Source organism: Protopterus annectens, chromosome 5.part1, assembly GCF_019279795.1.
Source record: "Protopterus annectens isolate FY-2018-M chromosome 5.part1, PAN1.0, whole genome shotgun sequence".
Taxonomy (NCBI): domain Eukaryota; kingdom Metazoa; phylum Chordata; order Ceratodontiformes; family Protopteridae; genus Protopterus; species Protopterus annectens.
This window is the reverse complement of record NC_056736.1, coordinates 312,267,622-312,289,933: the sequence shown is the minus strand read 5'-3', so window position 1 is coordinate 312,289,933 and position 22,312 is coordinate 312,267,622. Positions and strand designations below refer to the sequence as shown.

Here is a 22,312-nt window from a genome sequence, read left to right as displayed (position 1 = left end):
GTCTGCATTGGCCAAAAGAATGGCACAGGTGATGCTGAAATTGACAGATATGAATCAATGTGGTTTTGTGGAGAAGAGGCAAATATCTGATGACATTAATAAAACAATGATGATCCAGAGGGAAGCAGAATGTAAGAAAATACCACTATTGTTAGTGGGTCTTGATGCAGAGGAACATTTGCATTCCCTGATAAAATTATAAGATTCATTAGGGGGATATATCAGGGATCAGAGGCAAAAATTAAAGTAGGTGGATTCCTCTATGAGAAGTTTTGTTTGAGCAGAGGAACCAGGCAGGGGAGTCCTCTTTCCCCTTTGTTATTTGCATTACATTTAGAACCATTATCAAAGAAAATAAGAAACTCAGAAATTCAAGGATATAATTGGTATGATAGTCAAGAAAATCTAGCTTTATTTTGCAGATGACTTTACTTTAAACCTGACAAAACCATAAAAGGACATTTCAGTGTTGTGGAACATTTTGAGACAGTTTCAAGTCTTTTCAGGATGCAAAATTAATGAAGATAAAACAAAGCCAATAGCTGTAAACTATATACCCTCACCCGAGTTGGTTCAGCAATACCCATATTTACAGGGACATGATAAAATGAAGTACTTAGAAGTATGGACTAAAAAGGATTCTGTTATGGCAGCAATGGATATGTGGGAAGAGGTTTAACAAAAGATAATACAAAACTGAGAAATTGGAAGCTCTGTTTTATGGATATTGATAGCAAGATACAAGCAGTAAAAATGTTTTAGTCCCCGTTAGTTTGATACACAGGTCAGACATATTTTTATCAACCACGGGAGAAACTATGGACAGCAATTAATAAAGAGTTGAAGGATTTATCTGGGAGGGGAAGATGGTGAGAGTCAAGTGGGATAAGCTGATCCTTCCAAAAGAACAAGGTAGTTTGGGATTGCCTAATTTGAAGGCATATTTAGAGCTACACAGTTAAAGCTCCTATACATAGCACAAGCAGAAAGCTATAATTTAAGGTGGAAAGGGATGATGAAAGAAACTAGGAGAGACTAGGATTTTTGATGCAGATCTTTAAGGAGAATAACAATAAGCATACAGCATATTATATTTATAATGTAGCAGAAAGTACTCTAAGAACTAATCCAACACAGGACTGGAGAAAGGAAATTATGCTGATAAGGATGATAGCAACTGGGGATACAGACAACAGGCAAGAAGGAGCTGAAATTTACTGGAGAAAACTGGCAAAGGAACCAAGGCATTAGGAGCAAATAATTAGAGAGGAAAAGGTAACAGAATGGGAAGAGGTCAAGAATTTATTTGGACTGTAGGCTAGAGATTACCTTCCATATCAAAGGATGATATCAGAGTGTAGGCAAAGAGAAAGAAATAGGGGGATCCTAAGCAAAAGACCAGCACTGGTAGGGTTTTTAGTAAAATCTAGAACAAAAGCTGCTGTTAAAAGGGATAATTAGAACATGTAAAATACTGCATGATAACTATAAGAATCAATGAGATGAGGTTAGAAAGGATTGGGAAGAGAGATTGGATAAGCAATTAACAAAGAAACAATGGGGGATGTATATAGACTCCCAAGTAAGCGACAAAGTATAGAAGATTTGGGATCTTTGCTTAGAAGTGTTTACACAGGTATTTTTATACCCCAGGTAGACTCCAAAGAATTTATCCTGAGGTAGCTAGCAAATGTTGGAGGTGTGATGGGGAAAAAAGATATAATGGGAGCATATTTTTTGGGAGCGTAATGAAATAGAAAACTTTAAAAATTCCCTTCAAACTGTTCTGTCAGAAATACTGGGCGAGCAAATTGGTATAACTAAGGAAATGATTTTTTGAGCTACAATACAGAATCAGAATTGCCTTGACATAGTATGGTGGCTGTCAAAAAAAGCAATTACTAGAAAATGGAAATCAAAGTCTAAACCAACTGTACTAGAAGTGGTGAATATAGTAACAAAGATAAAACAACTGGAATTGGGATCTTTAGAAAAGGATAGGAGCAAATTAAATAGAAAAATGTGAATTATGGGAGCAAATTACATATAGAATAATATTTTGTAGGAAGAATGAGGTTTAAAAGATGGCAGGATTTGAATGAGTTATGTAATGTTTGACTGGCAATGACTGGATAGATTCTAACTCATCCCCTAAAGGGCCCATCTCAGTACCAAAAGATTGCCAAATTCCGGTAATCACGGCCACACAGGTAGAAACCGTACTGTCCAAAGCTAAGAATACAGCATCCATGGGACCAGATGACATCCTGGGCTGTGTACTACATGAACTACAAAATGAATTGGCACCTCACCTAAGTGTCATGTTTAATCATAGCCTCACCTCAGGCTTCATGCCCACTGAGTGGCGCACAGCTACAGTTATCCCACTCCACATGGGGGGATCCACCTTGGATCCCGGGAACTACAATCCCATCAGTCTGATGAGCCTGATCTGTAAGGGCAAGGAATGCATTATCATGGAACTTATAAACAAAGACATTGGCAACCTTGAAACACTGGACCCTACCCAGTTTGGGTTTGTGAAGGGCCGATCTTGTCTCCTGAACCTGACTGACTTCTTCGAATCAGTCTCCAGAGTTGTGGATGAGGGTAAGGCGGTCCACACAGCCTATCTGGACCTGGCCAAGGCCTTTGACACCATCCCCCACTCTGGAATCATAGATAAACTTACTAAGCTGGGCATAAATCCCTACGTCACTCGATGGGTTGCCAACTGGCTTACTGACAGAACCCAGACTGTAAAAGTAGCCGACTCCAAATCCAGCTCCAGACAAGTGACAAGTGGAGTACCTCAAGGTTCAGTCCTGGGACCGGTCTTGTTTGGCATCTACTTCTCTGAGGTACAGGCCAACACTAAGGGACTCTGGCGAACAAAGTTTGCAGATGACTGCAAACGGGGAGCCATTATTGAATCCTCAAATGATGTGGATATTCTACAAAAGGGCCTTACAGAAACAGATGCTTGGTGCCAGAGCCATGGGCTCAAGCTTAATGCCAAAAAAGGTATAGTTATCCCCTTTGGGAAAAAACATGTACCCATGAATTACCACATGGGTGGTAGTACAATAAACACCGAAAGTGTGATGAGAGACTTAGGGACACAGGTAGACAGTGGTCTCACCTTCGATAACCACATCACCATAACAGTCAGAAAATCCTTCTATGTGGCACACCTCATCACTAAGGGCTTTTCATCCAGAAAAAAGGAGGTCATTGTCCCACTGTACTCATCCCTCATTAGACCCATTATAGAGTACAACACCTCATTTGGTATGCACCTCACAAGACATCTGGAACAGCTGGAAAGGCCGCAGAAATACCTCAACTAAAAGAATCACAGGCCTAAAGCAGATGCCCTATGCTGACCGTCTAAAAAAACTCCAGCTATACTCTGTGGCATATCGTCTACTCAGAGGTGATCTCTGCTTAACATACAAGGCCATGTCAAACCCTGAGGTGTTGGACATGCTCCACTTAAAGAAATACCAATCCCTCAGAGCCACACGCTCCAGGGATCTAAACCTTGTCATCACAATGAACAAAACATGCTGGAGGAATAGGTTCCTGACCCAGTGACTCCCCATACTCTGGAATAGACTGCCCGTATATGTCAAGCAGAGCGCCTCCTTGGCCCTCTTCAAAAGGAACCTTGATGATTGGATGGGAGATAGGAAATTCACCCCGGGGATCACATCGGTCGCCCTGCTAGACAGGGTTCCAGGGAAGTAAATATTGTGGGAAGAAATATCCAGGGATTTGTTATGGCTAGACTTGTATAGGCCCTAGGGCCGATAGCCTAGTACCAACCTATGAACCTATGAGCCAATGAACTGATGTATAAGGTTTGCAATTAAAAATGTCAATATAGTTTGTTTTCATTTATATAAATCTATGATTGCCTGTGTCACAAGTGATAATTTAATAAAGATGTTACATGTTTAATAAAAGGTATTTATTGCTTATCCCACCTCTGCGATGAGGCATATAACTCTTATGTTGTAACACAATCCTGTGAAATAGCTTCTTAGCTCATTATAGTATCAGGCTAACAAAGATAAAATATCTTATTAACCAAATACCTGTGGCATAATAATTCATAATTCTAATGTCATGACTAAGGTTATGTTCTATTATTTAAGAATGTCAAATTGTGTGTGTCTACAAAATGAATATTTATTAAACATTTCTTGATTTTCCACAGGTTTATGTGCAGTGACAGCCTGCTCACTATATGCACACAGGATTACATCAGAATTCTTTGACCCTAGTTTTGTAGCACAAAAGTAAGTATATGTATGCATTCTTGTAGAAAAAAAAGTGTAGCTTAACAACATAAAATTGAACTATAAATAAACTGCATGATGCCATATAAAATGACCTGCTCATAACTAAAAATAATTATGATAGCAAATGCAAATAAAAATCCAGTACACTACAACATCATGGTATTAAAAAAGTTATATTGTCTTAGTATAGGCTATATTTAAAAAGTGATTAGTTGTTTATATTAAGAAACCATCAGTTTATTTAAATTCTATTGCACAGTGGTGCAGTATGCCAGGATTTTTTTGTATTGCATACTACAGGCAGGAATTACAAAGCTGATGCAGTGCACTAAACACATGTATGCACAACAAAAAGGATGTCCAGCATAGCATGCTAAAACTACAGTATAGCAGAGAAGTTTGTTTAATTACAAATATGACTTTGAGCCACATTAGAGACAAAGGTGTCAGGTATCAAGTACACAAAGTACAATGCCGTTGTACCAGAGCACAGTGCATGGATAGTTAATGGACTAGCAGCAGTGTTACAGTGGTAATGATATACTAAAGTCAACATATGAGAAAGAAAGTGTTATATACCTTTGTAAGGTGCACAGACAAGATATGCATAACTGTAAAATGATGTAAGAACATGCTGGAGCATGGATACATGTGACAGCAGGATACGACAGAATATCATCATTGTAAAATAAAATCATCTAGGCTTTAGCCCCAGAGGATTAAGGCTAAGAGCTGCTATTGAAATTCATCATGCAGGCCTGGGTTTAATTCCTTTATCCTCCATTTGCTTGCTGTGTGTGTCTGAGCAAATCATTTAACCAAATAGCGGTCCTGGAATGCCCATGAAAAGAGTTTCATCCTGGGTAAATTTACTGATTTAACAAATGAATAAAATAAAACAGTACAAACTTACATGCCAAAATAACAGATATAATGCAATGAAAAATGGAAATGCATAACTACAGTTTACAAAATAACAGGAGTATATGCAAGAAGGAAAAATAAAATGATTGTATCTAGTAGACTAATAGAAATACAGGTGAAAAAGATAATTATTCATAAGGAAAATATGTACAAACACTTTCTCAGTGGATATGAACAGTAGATGAAGACTATGATAACATATCTGACGTCCCTCGTCTGGGCCAGTAATCAAGAAGCCTCAATCCTCACCACTGACACCACTGGGGAATGTTCAGTTAGAACAAAAATAGATACACACAGTAAGTTGAGATGCAGATCTCTGCACCAAGTACAATTTCCCTTAGCACACAGGAAGCACACTCCAGTCCTGGGGCTGGACTTCCTCTCCAGTTCCCAAATAAGACTCCACCTTTCTCTTTGCAGAAATCAGTGCTCTGTGTCCCTGTTCCAATTAGCTGACATATACAGTCTTTCAGATTTGATTTTCACACACACACAGCTGGGAAAAGCTGGCACAGATTTACCCCGTATGCCGCCTCCATCCAGGCAGTAAGGTAGATTCACTGCCACCAGCCAGCTACTTTACGGCTCTTACCAGGGTACCTAATTACTCTTAATAAAATTAATACTTGTACAAATGGTAGTGTTAACCAACTGGGAAGACTTTCAGGAGCATGTAGTCACAGTGCCACCAAGTAGATGCAATTACTCTCAAAGGTTAAAATATTTTCTAAAAGATCAGCCACAATGAAATGTATAAATATATTTAATAATAAAAAATAAAATAGAAAACATGAAAATACAGAATATATATTTGCAATAAACACCACAGTTCCAATTCACAGGAATATAAAAAATAACACAGATGGAAAGACTAAGACAGATACAGGGTGAGTGGTCTTGTCAGTTCCAAAATAGAGTGCTGAGTGTGACTGTCGCATCTCTCACTATTATCTAAATACAATTTTCATGCCAGTTACAGGATGACATCACATCTGTTCACCTGATTCTGTGGTTCCCACACTAACCCTCAATAGAAACATGAGCCAGGATCTGGCACAGATGTGCCACAATACACAGCTAGAACTTTGCTAAGGCTTACTACATCTGGAGACTGTAAAACAATTCCAAACCTTTCAACCTTTCTGCAAAGACTAACCAGCCATTCTCTGGCACCTGAGGGTAGCAATTATTACTTCACCACTAAGGAAATAAGAGCAGGATCGCAGCGCAGACATTGCATCTCTGTCTGCATTCAGACCTGTGAGATAAAGTCTTTATGGCCTAAACCAAGTAATTTAATTTAAGGTTATTTTTCTTAAGGTAAGCTGGGCTGAGCTTAACCCGTTCTCTTCCAGCATCTTCAATTAACATATATGCATTTCATCAGTTACAATACAGTCTGACATTCATGTATATTTCTTTTCTGTCCAGCAGGACCCACTGTTGATGCATTTTAACACAAGCAACCTCACAAATACATTTTTAACACACGTTTCTGTACAAATCAGTTTGATATTCAAATGACATAAAATTCTTTACAAAACTCCAGCTAGTTATGCTGGCACATGTTACATGTTGCACTGCCCTACTCTTCCTGGCATAGCTGGCACTACCTCACATCATCAGATCTCTCCCCCCTTTGAAGACTCAAGATAGCTTTTCAAGTGACCATGGAGAAACATTGCTTGAGAGAAATGAGCCTGTCTGGAAATACATTAACCCATACCCTGTCTTGAGACCCCAGCTACATTGGCATTGCTGACCCCACCACTGTGCTGCACTTCATGCCATATGCTTGCAACCCTAGGCTCCACCTTAATAACTTGACATTTTGCTGGCTAGCTCAATGTAGCCATGTTAAGAGACTGTGGTCTGCAACCACAGTGAATTTCCTTTCATACAGATAAGGCTGAAGTATTTGCAGTGCACATACTATTGCTAGACATTCCTTTTCTACAGCTGCATAACATTCCTTCCTGGATTGGAGTCTATGGCTGAGATATACAACAGGGTGCTCTTCTCTCTCTGAGGAAACCTGGCTAAGTATAGCCCCCACCCCATGGTTTGAATTATCCACCAGCACAACAAATTATTTGCTGTAATCTGGACTGGCTAGCACAGGGGATCTTCCCAAACCATCTTTAAACTTTTGGAATACCTGCTTGCAGGCTGAGGTCCACACTACCTTATCTGCAATGTTTTCCTCGTCAGGTCTGTGAGGGGAGCAGCTATTGTACTATAATTGGGAACGAACTTTCTATAGTACCCCACTGTCCCCAAGAATAACCTCACCTGTTTTTTGGTAACAGCGGCTGACCATGTCTTAAAAGCTTCCACTTTGGCAGGTACTGGCCTGATCTTACCACTCCCCGCTCTATGTCCCAAGTAGGAGACCTCTGCCATATCCACCTGACACTTACTGGGCTTGACAGTCAACCCTGCTCTTTGCAGTCTGACCAAGACCTCCCTGATATGCTGAAGGTGATCTTGCCAGGAATGGCTGTAGATGGCAATATCATCCAGGTAAGCAAGGGCATCATTTCCTGACCCTGCTAGGATACAATCTACCAACCTCTGGAAGGTTGCTGGGGCATTTTTCATCCCAAAGGGCATTTTCTTGAACTCATATAACCTGAAAGGAGTCACAAAGGCTGATATCTCTATAGCGTTGGGAGTCAAGGACATCTGCCAGTAGCCCTTGGTCAGATCAATAATGGTCAGATACTTAACTCAAGCCAGTTGCTCTAAGGCTTCATCTGTCCTAGGCATGGGATAAGCATGTGAATCTGTGTGGCTGTTTTGTTTTCTGTAGTCCACATTGAACCTGATGCTGCCATCCTTCTTTGGTACCAGCACCACTGGGGAGGCCCAGCGACTGCTGGACGCCTGAATTACTCCCATTTCCAAAAGTTCCTGTATCTCCTTCCTTAGAGTTTGTCTGACCTGCTCAGGCACCCTTTAAGGGTCTGCTTGATAGGTCTTTGGGGTCCTGTATCCACATGGTGCTGCACCAGGTGGGTGTACCCAGGTTTCCCAGTGAACATGTCACAAACTCCTGTAACTCTGCTTGGATTTCACAAAACTGGGTAGGGGATACCCACTGGAAAATTGCTACCCCTTCCACTGAGGTGTTAGTCCCAGCCTCACTAAAAAGAGCAGTCACCAGATCCCCTTCAGACTCCTCCTGCCAGCCACTGCAAATATGTAGCACAAGGGCCTCCCTATCATGGTAAGGTTTCATCATGTTAACATGGTACAGTTTGTGCCCCTGTCTCTTGCCTAGCAGTTCTACCTTATAGTTAACATCACTGACCCTCTTTACCCTGCAGCTTATTGTATCTGACAGGAATGGGCACTGTATCTTGCTGTCCACAGCATCCTCTCAGGCTCAAGCATTCTAGTCATACCAGACCTTTCTCTGCTGTTCCAGCTTCTCCTGGGCCACGCCCATGAGCTTCCTAAGTCTTGTCCTGAGGTTAAGGACATATGCCACAACAGACTCCTTATGGGATTCACACTCACCGTCTCACTCATCACTAATCAAATACAAGGTCCCCCTCACCCTATGCCCATACAGCAACTCAAAGGGTGAAAAACCCTTGGATTCCTGAGGTACTTCTCATTGTGCAAACAGCAGATGGGGCACACATTTGTCCCAGTCTCTCTTAAACTGGTCTGCAAATGTCCTTATCATGGTCTTTAGTTTAGAGTTTAACCTCTCCACAAGACCATTAGTCTGGTGGGAGTAGGGGATGGTCTTTAGGTGCTTCACCCCACAGTACTCTCACAGACAAGGCAGAAGGTCTGATATGAAATTGGCACCAATGTCAGTCAGTATTTCTCTTGGAAAACCTACCATTCTGAAAATATCCAACAAAGCATTTGCCACCACCTCAGGGTATCTAGCAGCATAATCTACTACCACTAGGATATATATCTCTTCCTGTGGAATTTGGGGTATTCAGAGGCCCCACAATACCCATAGCTACCCTCCAAAACAGCTCCTCAATCACATGAAAAGGCATTAAATGAGCTTTAACCTTGTCTCCTGCCTTGCCAACTTTTTTGGCACTGCTCACAGGCCTTGCAGTACCTTGTTACATCCTTGCAATCCCAGGTCAATAAGAGTTCTACATAATATGTCTCTTGGTATGCTTTACGCCCATACAACCTGCAAAAGGAATGTCATGGGCTATGGCTAGAAGTGCCAGATGGTAGACTCTAGGCACTAAAGACTGCTGTATAACCTCACCCTCTAGCCCTCCCTCAGGGGTCCACTATCTATACAGTAGCCCTTTGTTCCAGTGTACAGACTTCCCTTTTCCTTGAGAATCAAGTGCCTCCTTAGCTACCTCCCTCAAGCCTCATAATGTAGGGTCTGAGAGCTGAGCCTGTCTCAACTCTACCTTTGTGACCCTTCCCAGCTCCCTTCCACAGGAAGTCTGCTATCTTCTGACAGACGTGCCTCACTATCAGCCTGGGTAGTACCACTCACCTCTGCCCTTGCAGTTACCCTGTCCAAGGGAACGTCAGCACCTATCAGCAGTTGTGGCTCACCTTCATGCTCACTGCTACAGGGTAGCTCCCTCCCTGAAATAGCCTCATCACCAGCCCTGGCTTCAGGTGTGTCTGGGACTCCTCCAGGCTGCCAGACACACATACCTGTCTCCAAGCCTGAATGTGTGTAACTGCATGCACACAAGGTACTGCATTATCAAAATCATCCCCTATCAAGACATCTGCAGGAATATACTCAAACACACCTACTTGCTTGCTTCCTTTTCCACCCTTCCAGTCCAGGTAAACCCTGGCTGAGGGTATTTGAAATGGGGTCCCTCCAAAAGCTCTGACTAGAGTGGACTGCCCAAGCAAGTAGAGCTCCTCTTTAACCACTGCAGGCTTCACAATGTTTATGTCAGAGGCTGTGTCTCTCTTGGTAGTGGCCTGATTTCCATCCTTTGAGATAGGATACAAACTCCGGTGATAGTTTGGTACCCCTATTGTCTCCACACAACTTGCCACTGGCATACTGTTATTCCCACTTGCTGCCCCCCCCCCAGTTTTGTTTGTCACCTTACTTCAGTGCACACTTGTATGCTACATGGCCCCTCTAGTTACATTTAAAACATCTAAACTTGATCCTGGCCATGTACCTGAACTAGTGACTTCCCTTCTTACTGGTCGACTCTGTTGGGGTGGTTTAGGCTGCCCACTATGGGTTCTCTTATATACATGTGCAGTACTGAGTATCCTCTTCTTCTGCAGTGGTGCCCTGCTTTCTAAGTAGAGATCCCCTTTTCTCCCCAGCTCATCTGCAGAGTTACACTTCTGGTCTGCCAACCAGATTTTCATGTCCTCAGGCAAAGTGCTAAGGGATTGTTTCCTCACCAAAAGGTCTGGCAGCCTCCCATCATCACAACATAAATAATTAAGAAATTTATTTTAAAATGTTCTAAGCTGCCATAAATCAATCAAAAGGTAATATAATACAAACAAACAAAAAATAGGTCAGACTAATTATATAGATTAAACCATCAAAAAAGTACCTCAAGGAATAATAAACACACATGGACACTGGCATTCACTCATGCCATTAGCCATGCAGGTGATATGCTGCACCCCCTAATGGCAAAAGGTCACCTTCACCATCTACAGATATGTGCGCCAAGCCAGAGGTTATGTTTTTCCTCAATGCCGGGAAGCTGGGACACTCCTCATTTTGTAGTTGCAACACTTACATCAGAGAATGATATGTTGCAAGTAATATGAAATGGAACACTGATTAATGTCTAGCTAAAACTACATTATTTTACACTTTCATTGCTCTATGCCAGTGCAAGAAAAGGAGTAGTGACACAGCAAACAGGGTAACTGTAGTGCAGTGTTGCATCAACAAGCACTTTAAATGAAATACAGAAGGAAATATTATAGATGCAGTCCATATTACTGAATCATGAAAGCAAACATATAGGAGCTATGACAAAAGACAAATTATTATTCCAGGGATGAAAATCCAAAGGGGGATAGTCGAGGGTGACTCTTTGTCACCGCTGCACTTTTGTCTTTCTCTGAAGCCATTAAGCTTTCTACTTAACAGATTAGGTCATGGCTAATGTCTACAGTTTGGCTCCCAGAAAACAACAAAGTGTAAAAACTTCTCATCTTCTTTTTGTAGGTGATTTAAAACTGTATAATTCATCAGATGAGGAACTGAAAGCACAACTGCAAGTGGTCAAAACTTTTTCAGATGATATAAGAATGTCATTTGGTCTTGATAAATGAGCAAAGGCAAACTTTAAAGCAGGAAAGATGCAGCAACAAGAAAACATCAGTTTGGGACAGGAATGTGATATAAAAGAACCTGAGAAAGAGGGAATGTATAAATATTTGGGAAATGATGAAGGATTAACAATAAAACATGAACAAATGCAAATAAAACTTAGTAAGGAATATTTTAGACTTCAATTAATACTGAACACATCATTGACATCTGGGAACAAAGTCCAGGCTATAAGGAAAACAAGAAGGATGCTTCATGCTTATTAAATGATTTATACAAATCACTGCATACCAAGAATGTATATTCCCTGTTCTGGAGGATGTATGGGGCTCCTCAAAATTGATTACATGTATAGATCTGCAATTGTAGGGCTGCATACATATCTGCTAACTTCACAAGACCCAAACATAGCAAAAGTTTTAAAACATGCGGAGAATAAGTTTAAGTTGACTTCCCTGCTTAGTTTAGCAGGAGCATATCAGCATCAAGTGGGAATGGAAATCAAACCAGAAGTAGATAAAACTCAGGCAGCAAATGAATGTACCAAAAAAACAAAGGAAACAATATAAGGCAAAAGATCAGATGAGAAGGCAAGAAATAGGGAAAATGCATTAATATAGTTATAAGTATAGAAAACTCTTGGAACAACCTCATGTTGACCAAGATCGAATGCAGGAATGGTTAAGGAGAGGTGAATTTAAACCAAAAGACAAAGGGTTAATATCGACAGCCCAAGACAGTGGACTATGTACACGTTGGTTTACAAAGTCCATTAAACATGTGGGAGAAACAGGCAAATGTAGATTTTGTAAAACAGAATTGGAAACAGTCACACATTTTGTTGCTGGTTGTGATATAATAAAGGCAGAAGGACTGTATAATGAAAGGCATGATAAAGTAGCAAGACTGTTGCACTGGGGATTGTGCAAACATTATAATATTGAAGTAGCTGAAAAACACTGGACAAATGAGCCACAAAGCATTATAGAAAATGATGAAGTTTATATGACATGGGATCAGCCATTACCAACAGTTCAAAAACTAGTTACGAGAAAACAAAAGTAGCATTGATCATTTAAATTGCTACACCCAGTGATTATAGTGTCTTACAGAGAAACACAAAGTCATAAAATACCAGACAGAAACAAGGGTTATGTGGAAGAAGGATACCCAGACAGTTCCAATAGTAGTAGGAGCAACGGGTCTTATAAAAACAAATTACAGTCGTACCTAGATTTGTTACTGATACAGTATGAATTGCAGAAGGAGTCATTAATGGGTACATTGCAGGTGCTGTGAAGAGCACTTCCAGCTAACATCAAAGATTGAAGCAATACTAATTTCATGAACTTTAGCCATATTTTGACTTAGGAATGGGGTCCATTCCTGTCATGATATTAGAAACCCAAAAGACTTGCAGAAATTAAAAAAGAGGAGCTATGACCCATTGTAAAATAAGTATGAAAGTTAAACAGCACAAAATTAAAAACTATATGTGAAGTGACAGGAAGGGGTCTTCTATATCAGCAGCTGTGTACAAGCTGAAAGACTTAACACACACCAGACTAGATATGTAAAGAAAGTTTATAAATCATGCATATAGTGGGCACACATACTGCATATGTAAAAAATCAAAGGACATATCTAATGAAACACAGAAAAAGAAAATACCCAACCAGTGTATGTTAACTAATGAATGAAACTGCACCCAGAAAACAGGCATATTCCAATGTAAACATGGAACTACAGTAAGCTAAGATGCATACCTAGGGTTTTGTCTGGCACACCGTATCTGGTAGTCACTATTGTCAACACACGTGGGCCATAGGTGCATGAATCATTGACTGCATGACCGACAGACAAAGTAGGACAGACAGCTCAGTGTACGTGTCTGATTTAAACAGAAACTTGATCGTTAGTGAGTTGCATTGAATAAACAAGCAGCAGTAAAATATATGAGACCATCAGCAGTGTGTGTTTGTGTGTGTGTGTGCGCATGTGTGTGTGTGTTTGTAAAACATGGGCATGGGTACTATCCACAAAGCATGGAGCTGCAATATAAATGTGAAACCTGCAAAGGAGATGTGTTTTCCAGTGATACAATATCATAACAAAAGGGCATGGTATAATTCTGTTTTTGTAATATATATTAGTTTTTTAGCAGTTAATTGTTTGTTTATGTCCCAGCCAGGGTGTCCCTTTGAGAATTTGCACATTCATTCTATGTGCATGTGGGTTTTGCTGGAGTTTTTAGTTCACTTCCACATTCCAAAGATGTACTAGTAGGTGAACTGGTAATACTCCATACTGCCTGAAGGTATTTGAATGATATATATTTGAACATCCCTGTTTCCTGCAATGGACTGACATCCCAAAAAGCAGGGATGTACATCCCCTGGTGCAAGTGTCAAAGAGCAGTGCTCACACACATTTTTTGTACTCCACTGGGACCCAGGAGTATCTTCATAATTGACACCACAGCTTTCTTTTATTAACTTTTCTGACAGGTTTTGTTGACAACTTGGGCTTATTTAATGACTATAGTTAAGGATACATATAGTCAGTTTATTTAAAATAGATGAGCATATCCAAATATCCCAGCTATCTACCCTGCAGTTTGTCTGTCTGATGTAGCACATCTTGTAAGAGCAAAAATACTATTTTGGCACAACTCCAAAATAGCTGCCTGCCCTCCCCATAAAGGATCAATTAAATGATTCACTGCTTGTTGAGTTAAACTCCCCCTGTCCTCCACAACCATGAATTGCATAAACTTGGTACTGAAAAATGAATGAATAAATGAATGTTAATCTTGTCATGAAAAAAGTCCATGGACAGCAATGCATGTATCATGTTTTCCAGATTTTGTTACTACTTTGCTAAAAGCCACAATCCTAAGGAAGACAATCTCTTTCTGGACTTTTCATCATAAATCAGAATCTCAGCTTTGGAGTGAGCTTATGTATATCAGCTGGTCACTTGTCACAATACAAAATAAATGTAATACTACTATTCTGCACTTTCTCACTGTCTTGTTGTCACTACAGGAGACAGTTTATCCCTTCAAGACAAATTTTTTAAGCAGTGGATCAACTACATGGCTAGCACTGTAACACAGCTGATCTTTTCCTCATGAAAATTTGCTGACTTAGCACAAAAGATCTCCTTTACAGTCTGATGATGACTTTTACTGCTTACTTAGCAACCACTGCAGAAGGTTGACTAAGGTGCAGTTTCTGAAACAGAAGCAGAACTCGCTACTTGGAAATACTAAGAACTTTTGGAGGGAAATAAATAAAGCAATTTAACTGGATTGCTCAAGACCTCTCATTTTGTATTACTAACTAGGGGCTTCTAATACCAGAGCCAAGACAGACTGCTGAACTATTTGCTACTTTCGCATATCACATTTCAGTTATAGATAAATTTCTCCCATGGCTCCTGGATTTGCTGTTCAAAACATTTTGGGATTCCTTATTGACTTCCACTTCTCTAGTGTCCCACTACTCGAGTAAATCACTGGCTGAAAAACATACATAATGTTTGGTATGTAGGGTCTTATGGTCTTTATCTTTATTTTTCAGGTTTGTAACAACTTTATTTCCATACCACAAAATCACATTATTAATACTGCCCCTCCCTAGATGTCTTCCCAGGGCTTTGAAAACTATCAAATATTCCTGGTCCATGCCTATAACATACATGTCCATTGTATTGCTTTTCCACTAGGTAAAATCCTGGAACAAGCAGCTGCATTGCAGCTCAAATCCCAAATTGAGGAATATGGCCTGCTATCCACCTGTCAACATGGCCTTAGAAAAGACTACAGTGCTCCTACTACCAGCCCTTCACAGATAACACATTTCAGTCACTGGATGCAATTAACTCACAGGAGTAATCTTTATTGAGTCATCCAAGACCTTTGACTCTGAGGACCATATGCTGCTGGATAAGGTACTCTTTCTCGACATGGCCTCAAAATTCTGCTTTAAGCTGGTCCTCAGATGGCCTACAGAACCAGTACTTCAGACTGATCACTGAATATTTCTAGTATCACATTCCATTTGATAAAGTTAGGTGTGCTATAAGGCTTTCTCTTTGGGCCACTGCTATCTGCTTTGTGACATGAATGTACTCTGTACTTTCCAAACCAGTAAAAACGATTTTTTTACATAGATGACATGATTGCCTAGGACTCAAGAATCTCTCTGAAAACAATTGCAGCTATCAAAAGTTTGAAGCTTGGTCAATTATGCCTTTTACTGCAACAACTATGTCTTTGAGTTACCCTGGGGAAAATTAGTACTGTACTTTTTTGAACTCAAAATATCCATGTATGAACATTGAAGAATGGATCATATCTGGGAATGATGACCATCCACTGGACAATGCTTACTAACACACACACACACACACATATATATGTGTGTGCATATATATATATATATATATATATATATATATATATATATATATATATATATATATATACTGAGTGGTATAATCTCATTTATGCTACAGTCCTGCTACTGAGTCCACAGTCTCCTCAGTAAACAAGAGAAGTACAATTTACCTTGAATATGGCCTTCCTTTCACTGATCCCACATCATCTCATGCAAAATAAAATATGCAGGTTTATCAGTGGATCATTGGAAATGAAATATCACTGGCTCATTATTAGCGATACAGTATGTCTATCTATTACCATAAGACAGACACCTCTTAGTTGGACACTTGTTTTTTAAAACTTTTCTCGATGTGCATTGCTAGATTTCATGTTTTATTATTATTTCTACGAAACTTTAAAGTTTTTAGCATCTTGATTGGAACAAACCCCATTCCTAATAAGGGCATAGTTAAAGTTCCTGAAATTAGTACTGCCTCAGTCTTTGATGTTTGGCAAGGTTGCTCTTCTCAGAGGCCACAAAGTCCCCAGGATTGCCTCTGTCATTCATGTGGAGTTACAAATATTTGTAGCATATTTAAGTCTGCTTGGAATTTATTTTTTATTAGTTCAGATGCTCCTACTACTGGAAAAGTCTGGGTACCCTTGTTCCACACTGCAGCACTTTCTTCTTGCATGTCTTGATATTGTATAACATCATGTCTCTCAATATGTAGGAAACTGAAGCCATAATGTGTAACTCTTTCAATAGTTTATGCTGCTCTTGTCATTTCGTCAACTAGAGTATCTAGTTTTCTTGTTTCTTTTTAACTATCGGTACTAGGTGAACCTATGTCATCACTACTTCCTTGTCAGTATTTCAGTATGTTTCAGGTTTCCATTGCTTCGCAGCTACTTGTATATTGTAATGCTTGCACAATCCAGAATGTAACAATCTTGCCACATTATGGTACCTTTTAGTATACTGAAGCTTTAAATATATCATTACAAGCAGCAAAATGGGCAACTCCTTCTAGCTATATGATACAAAAACTACATTTGTCCGTATCTGCCATTGTTTTATTGGTTTTGTGAACCAGGCTGTATGCAGTCCACTGTCTTGAACTGATAAGGTTAGCCTTTCATCTTTCTGTTTCTATTCACTTCTCCTTAGTCATGTGTGTATCAAATCTTGATCAGCACTAGGTTGTTGCAGGAATTTTACTCTAGCTAATTTAATTGTGGTCTTTTCAAAATCCGTTCCTTTTCTTTGTGGCCATATTATTTATATTCTTTCTTTTGTTATATAGCGCTTTCTGTTGCTGTGTGTTTTTTGTCCACTACTGGGTTGACCTCCACATCCATGCCTTTCCAAAATGCTTCTGCTAATCTAAACACGGATGTCTTCCCTGACCTGATTTCCTCAATTAGACCTCGCAGTATGTTTGGACCAGATGATGCCTGCAAATATGTATGTTGTTCCCCAATTGCAATTCTTTATATCTAGTCAATTGTAAGTATGTCCATGCCTCCATCAGAGTTAAATATATGGATACATAATCTTTACATACATTGGTTTACATGTATCTTTTGATGTGTGAAACAATTTTCTTGTTTTCCTTTCCAACTGGCCCAAGACTTTTTGAAGCCAGCCAATCACAGCAAAGCTATAGGTTAAAACAGGGACAGTAAGATGAACTATAGCTTGAACCATATTTCTAGATGTCTAGAAAGTTTTTTTGTCTTAGTTTTAATCTTCTGAAATATTCATTACCAAGCTTTATTCTCATTTGTTCATATTGTATTGCTGCTCCTTCATCTATTCCCATAAACTTCTATATCCCATCTTGTTCTTTTTATATTGTGTTCCTGTCCCAGGGTGATATTTTTCGATGTTTGAGTTTTCCTATTCCAAATGTTGCTTTTGCACATTTATCATTGCCAACTACTATTCTTATATAACCTAAAAAAGTTTTAATCATTGAGGTTCTACTTTCAGTTATTTTACAGATTAGTTATATAATTTAAATCATCCACTAAAAGCAGGTGCAATGTCATTTTTTGACAAATATGTTTTCAGGAAAAAATCTGCAGCCATTATCTAGTTTGTTAAGTAAGCAGCTTAATGGGTTAAGAGCAAGACAAAACATTAGTGGTAACAAAGAATCACCCTAGATATCTCTCATTGCATTTTTGTACATACTGGGCTAGCAATTTTCCCTTATCCGTCAGTCAGCTGTAAAGTGATATGCCACTGTTTCATATTAACAATTATATATCTGTAATCATTCTGTTATCCATTAATATGGAATACTGCCAAAGGCTTTATTAGTCTACTCATGGCATGTTTAGGTTCCACACCTTTTTACAGCTGTCTATTTTAGCTTTGTTTTGCTGTAACTCATGATCTTTAATTCATATTATTTTCTTTTATTACCTTTGTTTTATTTTCATGACTGATTTTGTTTTACCTAAATGACTGTAAACTCCATATGCATCACTTCCAGTATCAAACTTGTATTTTATTTAAAGAAAAGGTGTTTATTGGCACCTCTTAGGCATGGCTTGCAGGTGGTTCACTTTTAAGGAGGGATATATATTTTTCTCATTTTTAACAAAGCTGATATCAGTTCTGGGTGTGGATACAAGTAATATTGGATCTAAAATCTGGTGTAAAGATATTAATACCTTTAGGCAGAAATTGGTTATAGCATCAGAACTTGGCATTTTCCATCTAGATGCTTTTCTAAAATTTCCCTCAGATTTTCAGGATGTTTTTTTAATTCCATTTCATATCCAAGCATATTAGCATTTCTTACTGTTTCTTTCATCTCTTTTATCTAGTCATCATTTTCTTATACTCAGCAAGACCATCATAAATGTTTCTCCAGAATTTCTTCTCTTTTAGGTGATATTGCTATTGTAATTTTCTTTCTCTGTCTTCCATATAAAACATTTTAGGTCATCCATAAATTCTTTACTTTGCTTAACTCTGTACTTCTTTATATTTCTTTGTATACTGTGTGTGTGTGTGTGTGTGTGTGTGTGTGTGTGTGTGTGTGTGTGTGTGCGTGTGTGTGTGTGTGTGTGTGTGTGTGTGTGTGTGTGTGTGTGTGTGTGTGTGTGTGTGTGTGTGTGTGTGTGTGCATACACGTGTGTACGTGCATGTGTAATCTTTATAGAAGTGGTTTGGATTTAGGTTTAGAGTTAGGGATCAGTTAGGTGGTAGTTTGTATAGTTTGTGTGTGGTGGTGTGTGTATGTGCTGTGTGTGTCATTACTTGTCTTGTTTAGTGTACTGTTAGAGAAATTATTCTGGTAAGGTAATGCGCTAGGATGGTGTTAGTAATATGTCCAGGGTTATAGTTAGAACAGATGAGTAAGGTGAGACGGGGAGATTATAAGTGGGTTTCAACATGCAGAAATCAATGTTTTAAATGTTCACCAGTGGTAATACATATCACAATGCAATATACATGTATGTCTATAACAGATGTTAGAAGCATGAAAACTTCAAACGTTCATCATACTACTAAAACAGTTAAAATCACAAAGATTCAAATAAAATCAGATTTGAGTCACAAAGATTCAAAATAGCAAAAAATCTATCTTTTGCAGGGGATCAAGGCCCCTACACTACCCATGCGAGGGGCTGCACCCCACAACACCTCCTTATAATTATATATCCCAACTATGAGATTGCATTGCAGGGAGGAAATGGCAAATTCCCCGATCCCCACTCTACCACAGTCTTGCACTGAAAAAAAGGATCATACATGTGATCAGCTGGTTTTTGATCACTGTACTGACTATTTTTTTCATTTAGGAAAGTTGCTGCTTAAATAGGTTGAAGGTAACCCATATGTATGTATCTCACTCTCTCTCTCTCTCTCTCTCTCTATATATATATATATATGTATATATGTATATGCATATGTTGTATATGTATATTGCAACATGTTAAGAGCAGTACATCAGTTTCTTCTCACCGAAACTAAATTCTCCCTAGGTGTGCATGTGGTCTGTGCATGTGTTTATCTAGTTTCAAGTTTGCAAAGGAAGCAAACAACTGGCCTGTTTTTCTTATGTCTTTTGTTCTTTGTAAGTAAAAATGTAATTGTTTGTGAACATCTAATAAATGCAACATATATTCTCCTATGTTAGTAACTTTGGGGAAGAAAACTGGTAAATTAATAGATTGATTGATATTAGAATCTGACACCACCTTGGGAAGAAAGGATGCATTTGTTTGTAACGTAACTCTATCCATGAGAAAAATCAAATAAGGAGGTTTTGAAGATAATGCTTACATTTTTGAAATTCACCTGGCAGACGTAATGGCTACTAGAAAAAAACATTTTCCAAGCTAGATATTTAAGGGCACAATCTGCAGCTGGTTGAAATGGGGAATGTGTAAGTGTCTGCAATACCAGGTTGAGTCCAATGGGGTAGTAGGGCCTTTAAAAGGAGGTCTTAAAAGTAGCGTGCCTTACCTGATCACTGCACAACGTTGAGAGGCTAATGGAGAACCCTCAAATCCAGCATGAAAGTTAGATAGTGCTGCCAGCTGAATTTTAATGGTCGAGGAACCAACTCATTCTTTAAAAAGTAGGGCCAAAAACTCAATTATGTCATGTATATATGAAAAAGGCTCAGTATGATTTTGAAGAGCCCAGTACAAAAATCTTTTTAATTTACTGGAATAGAGTTTATTTGTTGAAGTTTGTGGGAAGATAAAAGTATATGCCAGACAGGAGAAGAGAGCATAGGTTGTCTGGCTATCAATGGACTGGAGAATAAAGGCTGTCAGCTGATATATCTGGATGGATCATACCTTTAGGATGAGACAGGAGGTCTGGAGTCAGATCCAGAATCCAAGGTTGGTGAAGTAAGTGAGGCCAAAGGAAAGGGAACCAAATCTGTCAAGGCAAGTAAGGTGCAATGAGGATGACTTGCCTCTTCAACATGGCAGCTTTCTGTAGGAATTTTGGAATTAGTGGAATTGGTGGATAGGTGTATAGATGACCAGGGGCCAGTCATGAAGTAGAACATCCCTCAGTGATTCCCGCTGTGGGGGGATTAGGGCAAAGTAGCTGCTGCATTTGTTGTTTAGGGCAGAAGCAAAAAGATCACAGCAAGGTTGGCCCCATTAATGGAATATCATCCTTGTCACTTTCTTGTTGAAAGAAAATTCGTGAGGTAGGAGAATGCACCTGCTCAGTTTCTCTCCTATCACATTGGACTTCCCCAGAATGTGCATTGCTATAAGAAAGCAGTTGGAGGATGCCACACTCTGAGAGCTTCTCGGCACAAGGGATAAGATCTGGTCCCTTCTTGTTTGTGTTTGTTGATGTAACATACTACTGACATATTTTCCATTTGAATTGCGATCATCCCCAAAGGGAGAGCATCCTGGAAGGCTTGCAATGCTAACAGCACTGCTCTCATCTCTAAAATGTTGATATGCAAGTTGGCCTCTTCAGGGGACCAAGTGCCTTGGACTGTTTTTCCCACAAAAAGCCCCACCCCCGCCCCAACTGGGAAGCGTACATGGTCACTATGGCCTTGGGCTGTGGGTGAATGAATGGACGGCCGTGTAGAATCTGATCTGATTGAATCCACCACTTGAGCTCTGTCTTGCATGTCTGAGTCATTCGCATCAGTTGACATGGGTTGGTAAAGTATCGGCTATTGTGATGCCAACATCCACTGTAGAATCCTTATGTAAAATCTGGCTAAAGATATTAGTGTTACAGCCACTGACACTGACCCCAGAGCTTGAAGGACTAAGCGGGTTGAAATATTGGTGCTGCATATTATTTTTCTGACCTGTGATCCTATAGTTTGGACTCTCGAAGGAGCAAGTGAAGCTATTATAGACTTTGTGTTGAACAGTGCTCATATAAATTCCCAGATTTTGAGTTGGTTCCAGTTGATACTTGTTGTAGTTTATGGTTTTCCCCAGATAAGAACAAATCTGGAGAACCTGATCTCTTGCCCTTATCAACAGATGCCTGGTCAGTGCGATAATGAGCCAGTTATCCAGGTATGGAAACAACTGGAATCCTTGCAGTCTCAAGTTTGATGCTACTATTGCCATGCATTTGGTGAACACTCAGGGAGCTATGATGAGACCAAAGGGCAAAACTCTGAACTGGTGGTGACTGGCTCACAGCCAGAAGCGTAAATACCTTCGGGATCGTCTGTTTATCTTTATGTGGTAGTACGCATCCTGAAGATCCAGCAAGCACATCCAGTCATCCTTGCCCTTTTTTTTTTTTCAGATAAATAGAAAAAAACAGAATACCAGCAATGGTATACAAGGTCTACTTTAAGTGAAGATAACAGTAATAGTTAAAAGGTATGTCACTAAAGAATTTCACAGTGTACACACTATCCAAGATTTTAAATGAAA

At 39.4% G+C, this 22,312-nt stretch overlaps 1 protein-coding gene across 2 annotated transcripts in view; it reads left to right on the top strand.

The window, feature by feature from the left end:
- The window catches only part of CLDN10 (claudin 10), a 257,484-nt gene that overhangs the window by 191,958 nt on the left and 43,214 nt on the right, over window positions 1-22,312 (top strand). For both annotated transcript variants that reach the window (XM_044072994.1, XM_044072993.1), the window contains exon 3: window positions 4,223-4,304. In XM_044072994.1, coding sequence (XP_043928929.1) covers window positions 4,223-4,304 — 82 coding nt within the window. The remainder of the gene's footprint in view (window positions 1-4,222; window positions 4,305-22,312) is intronic.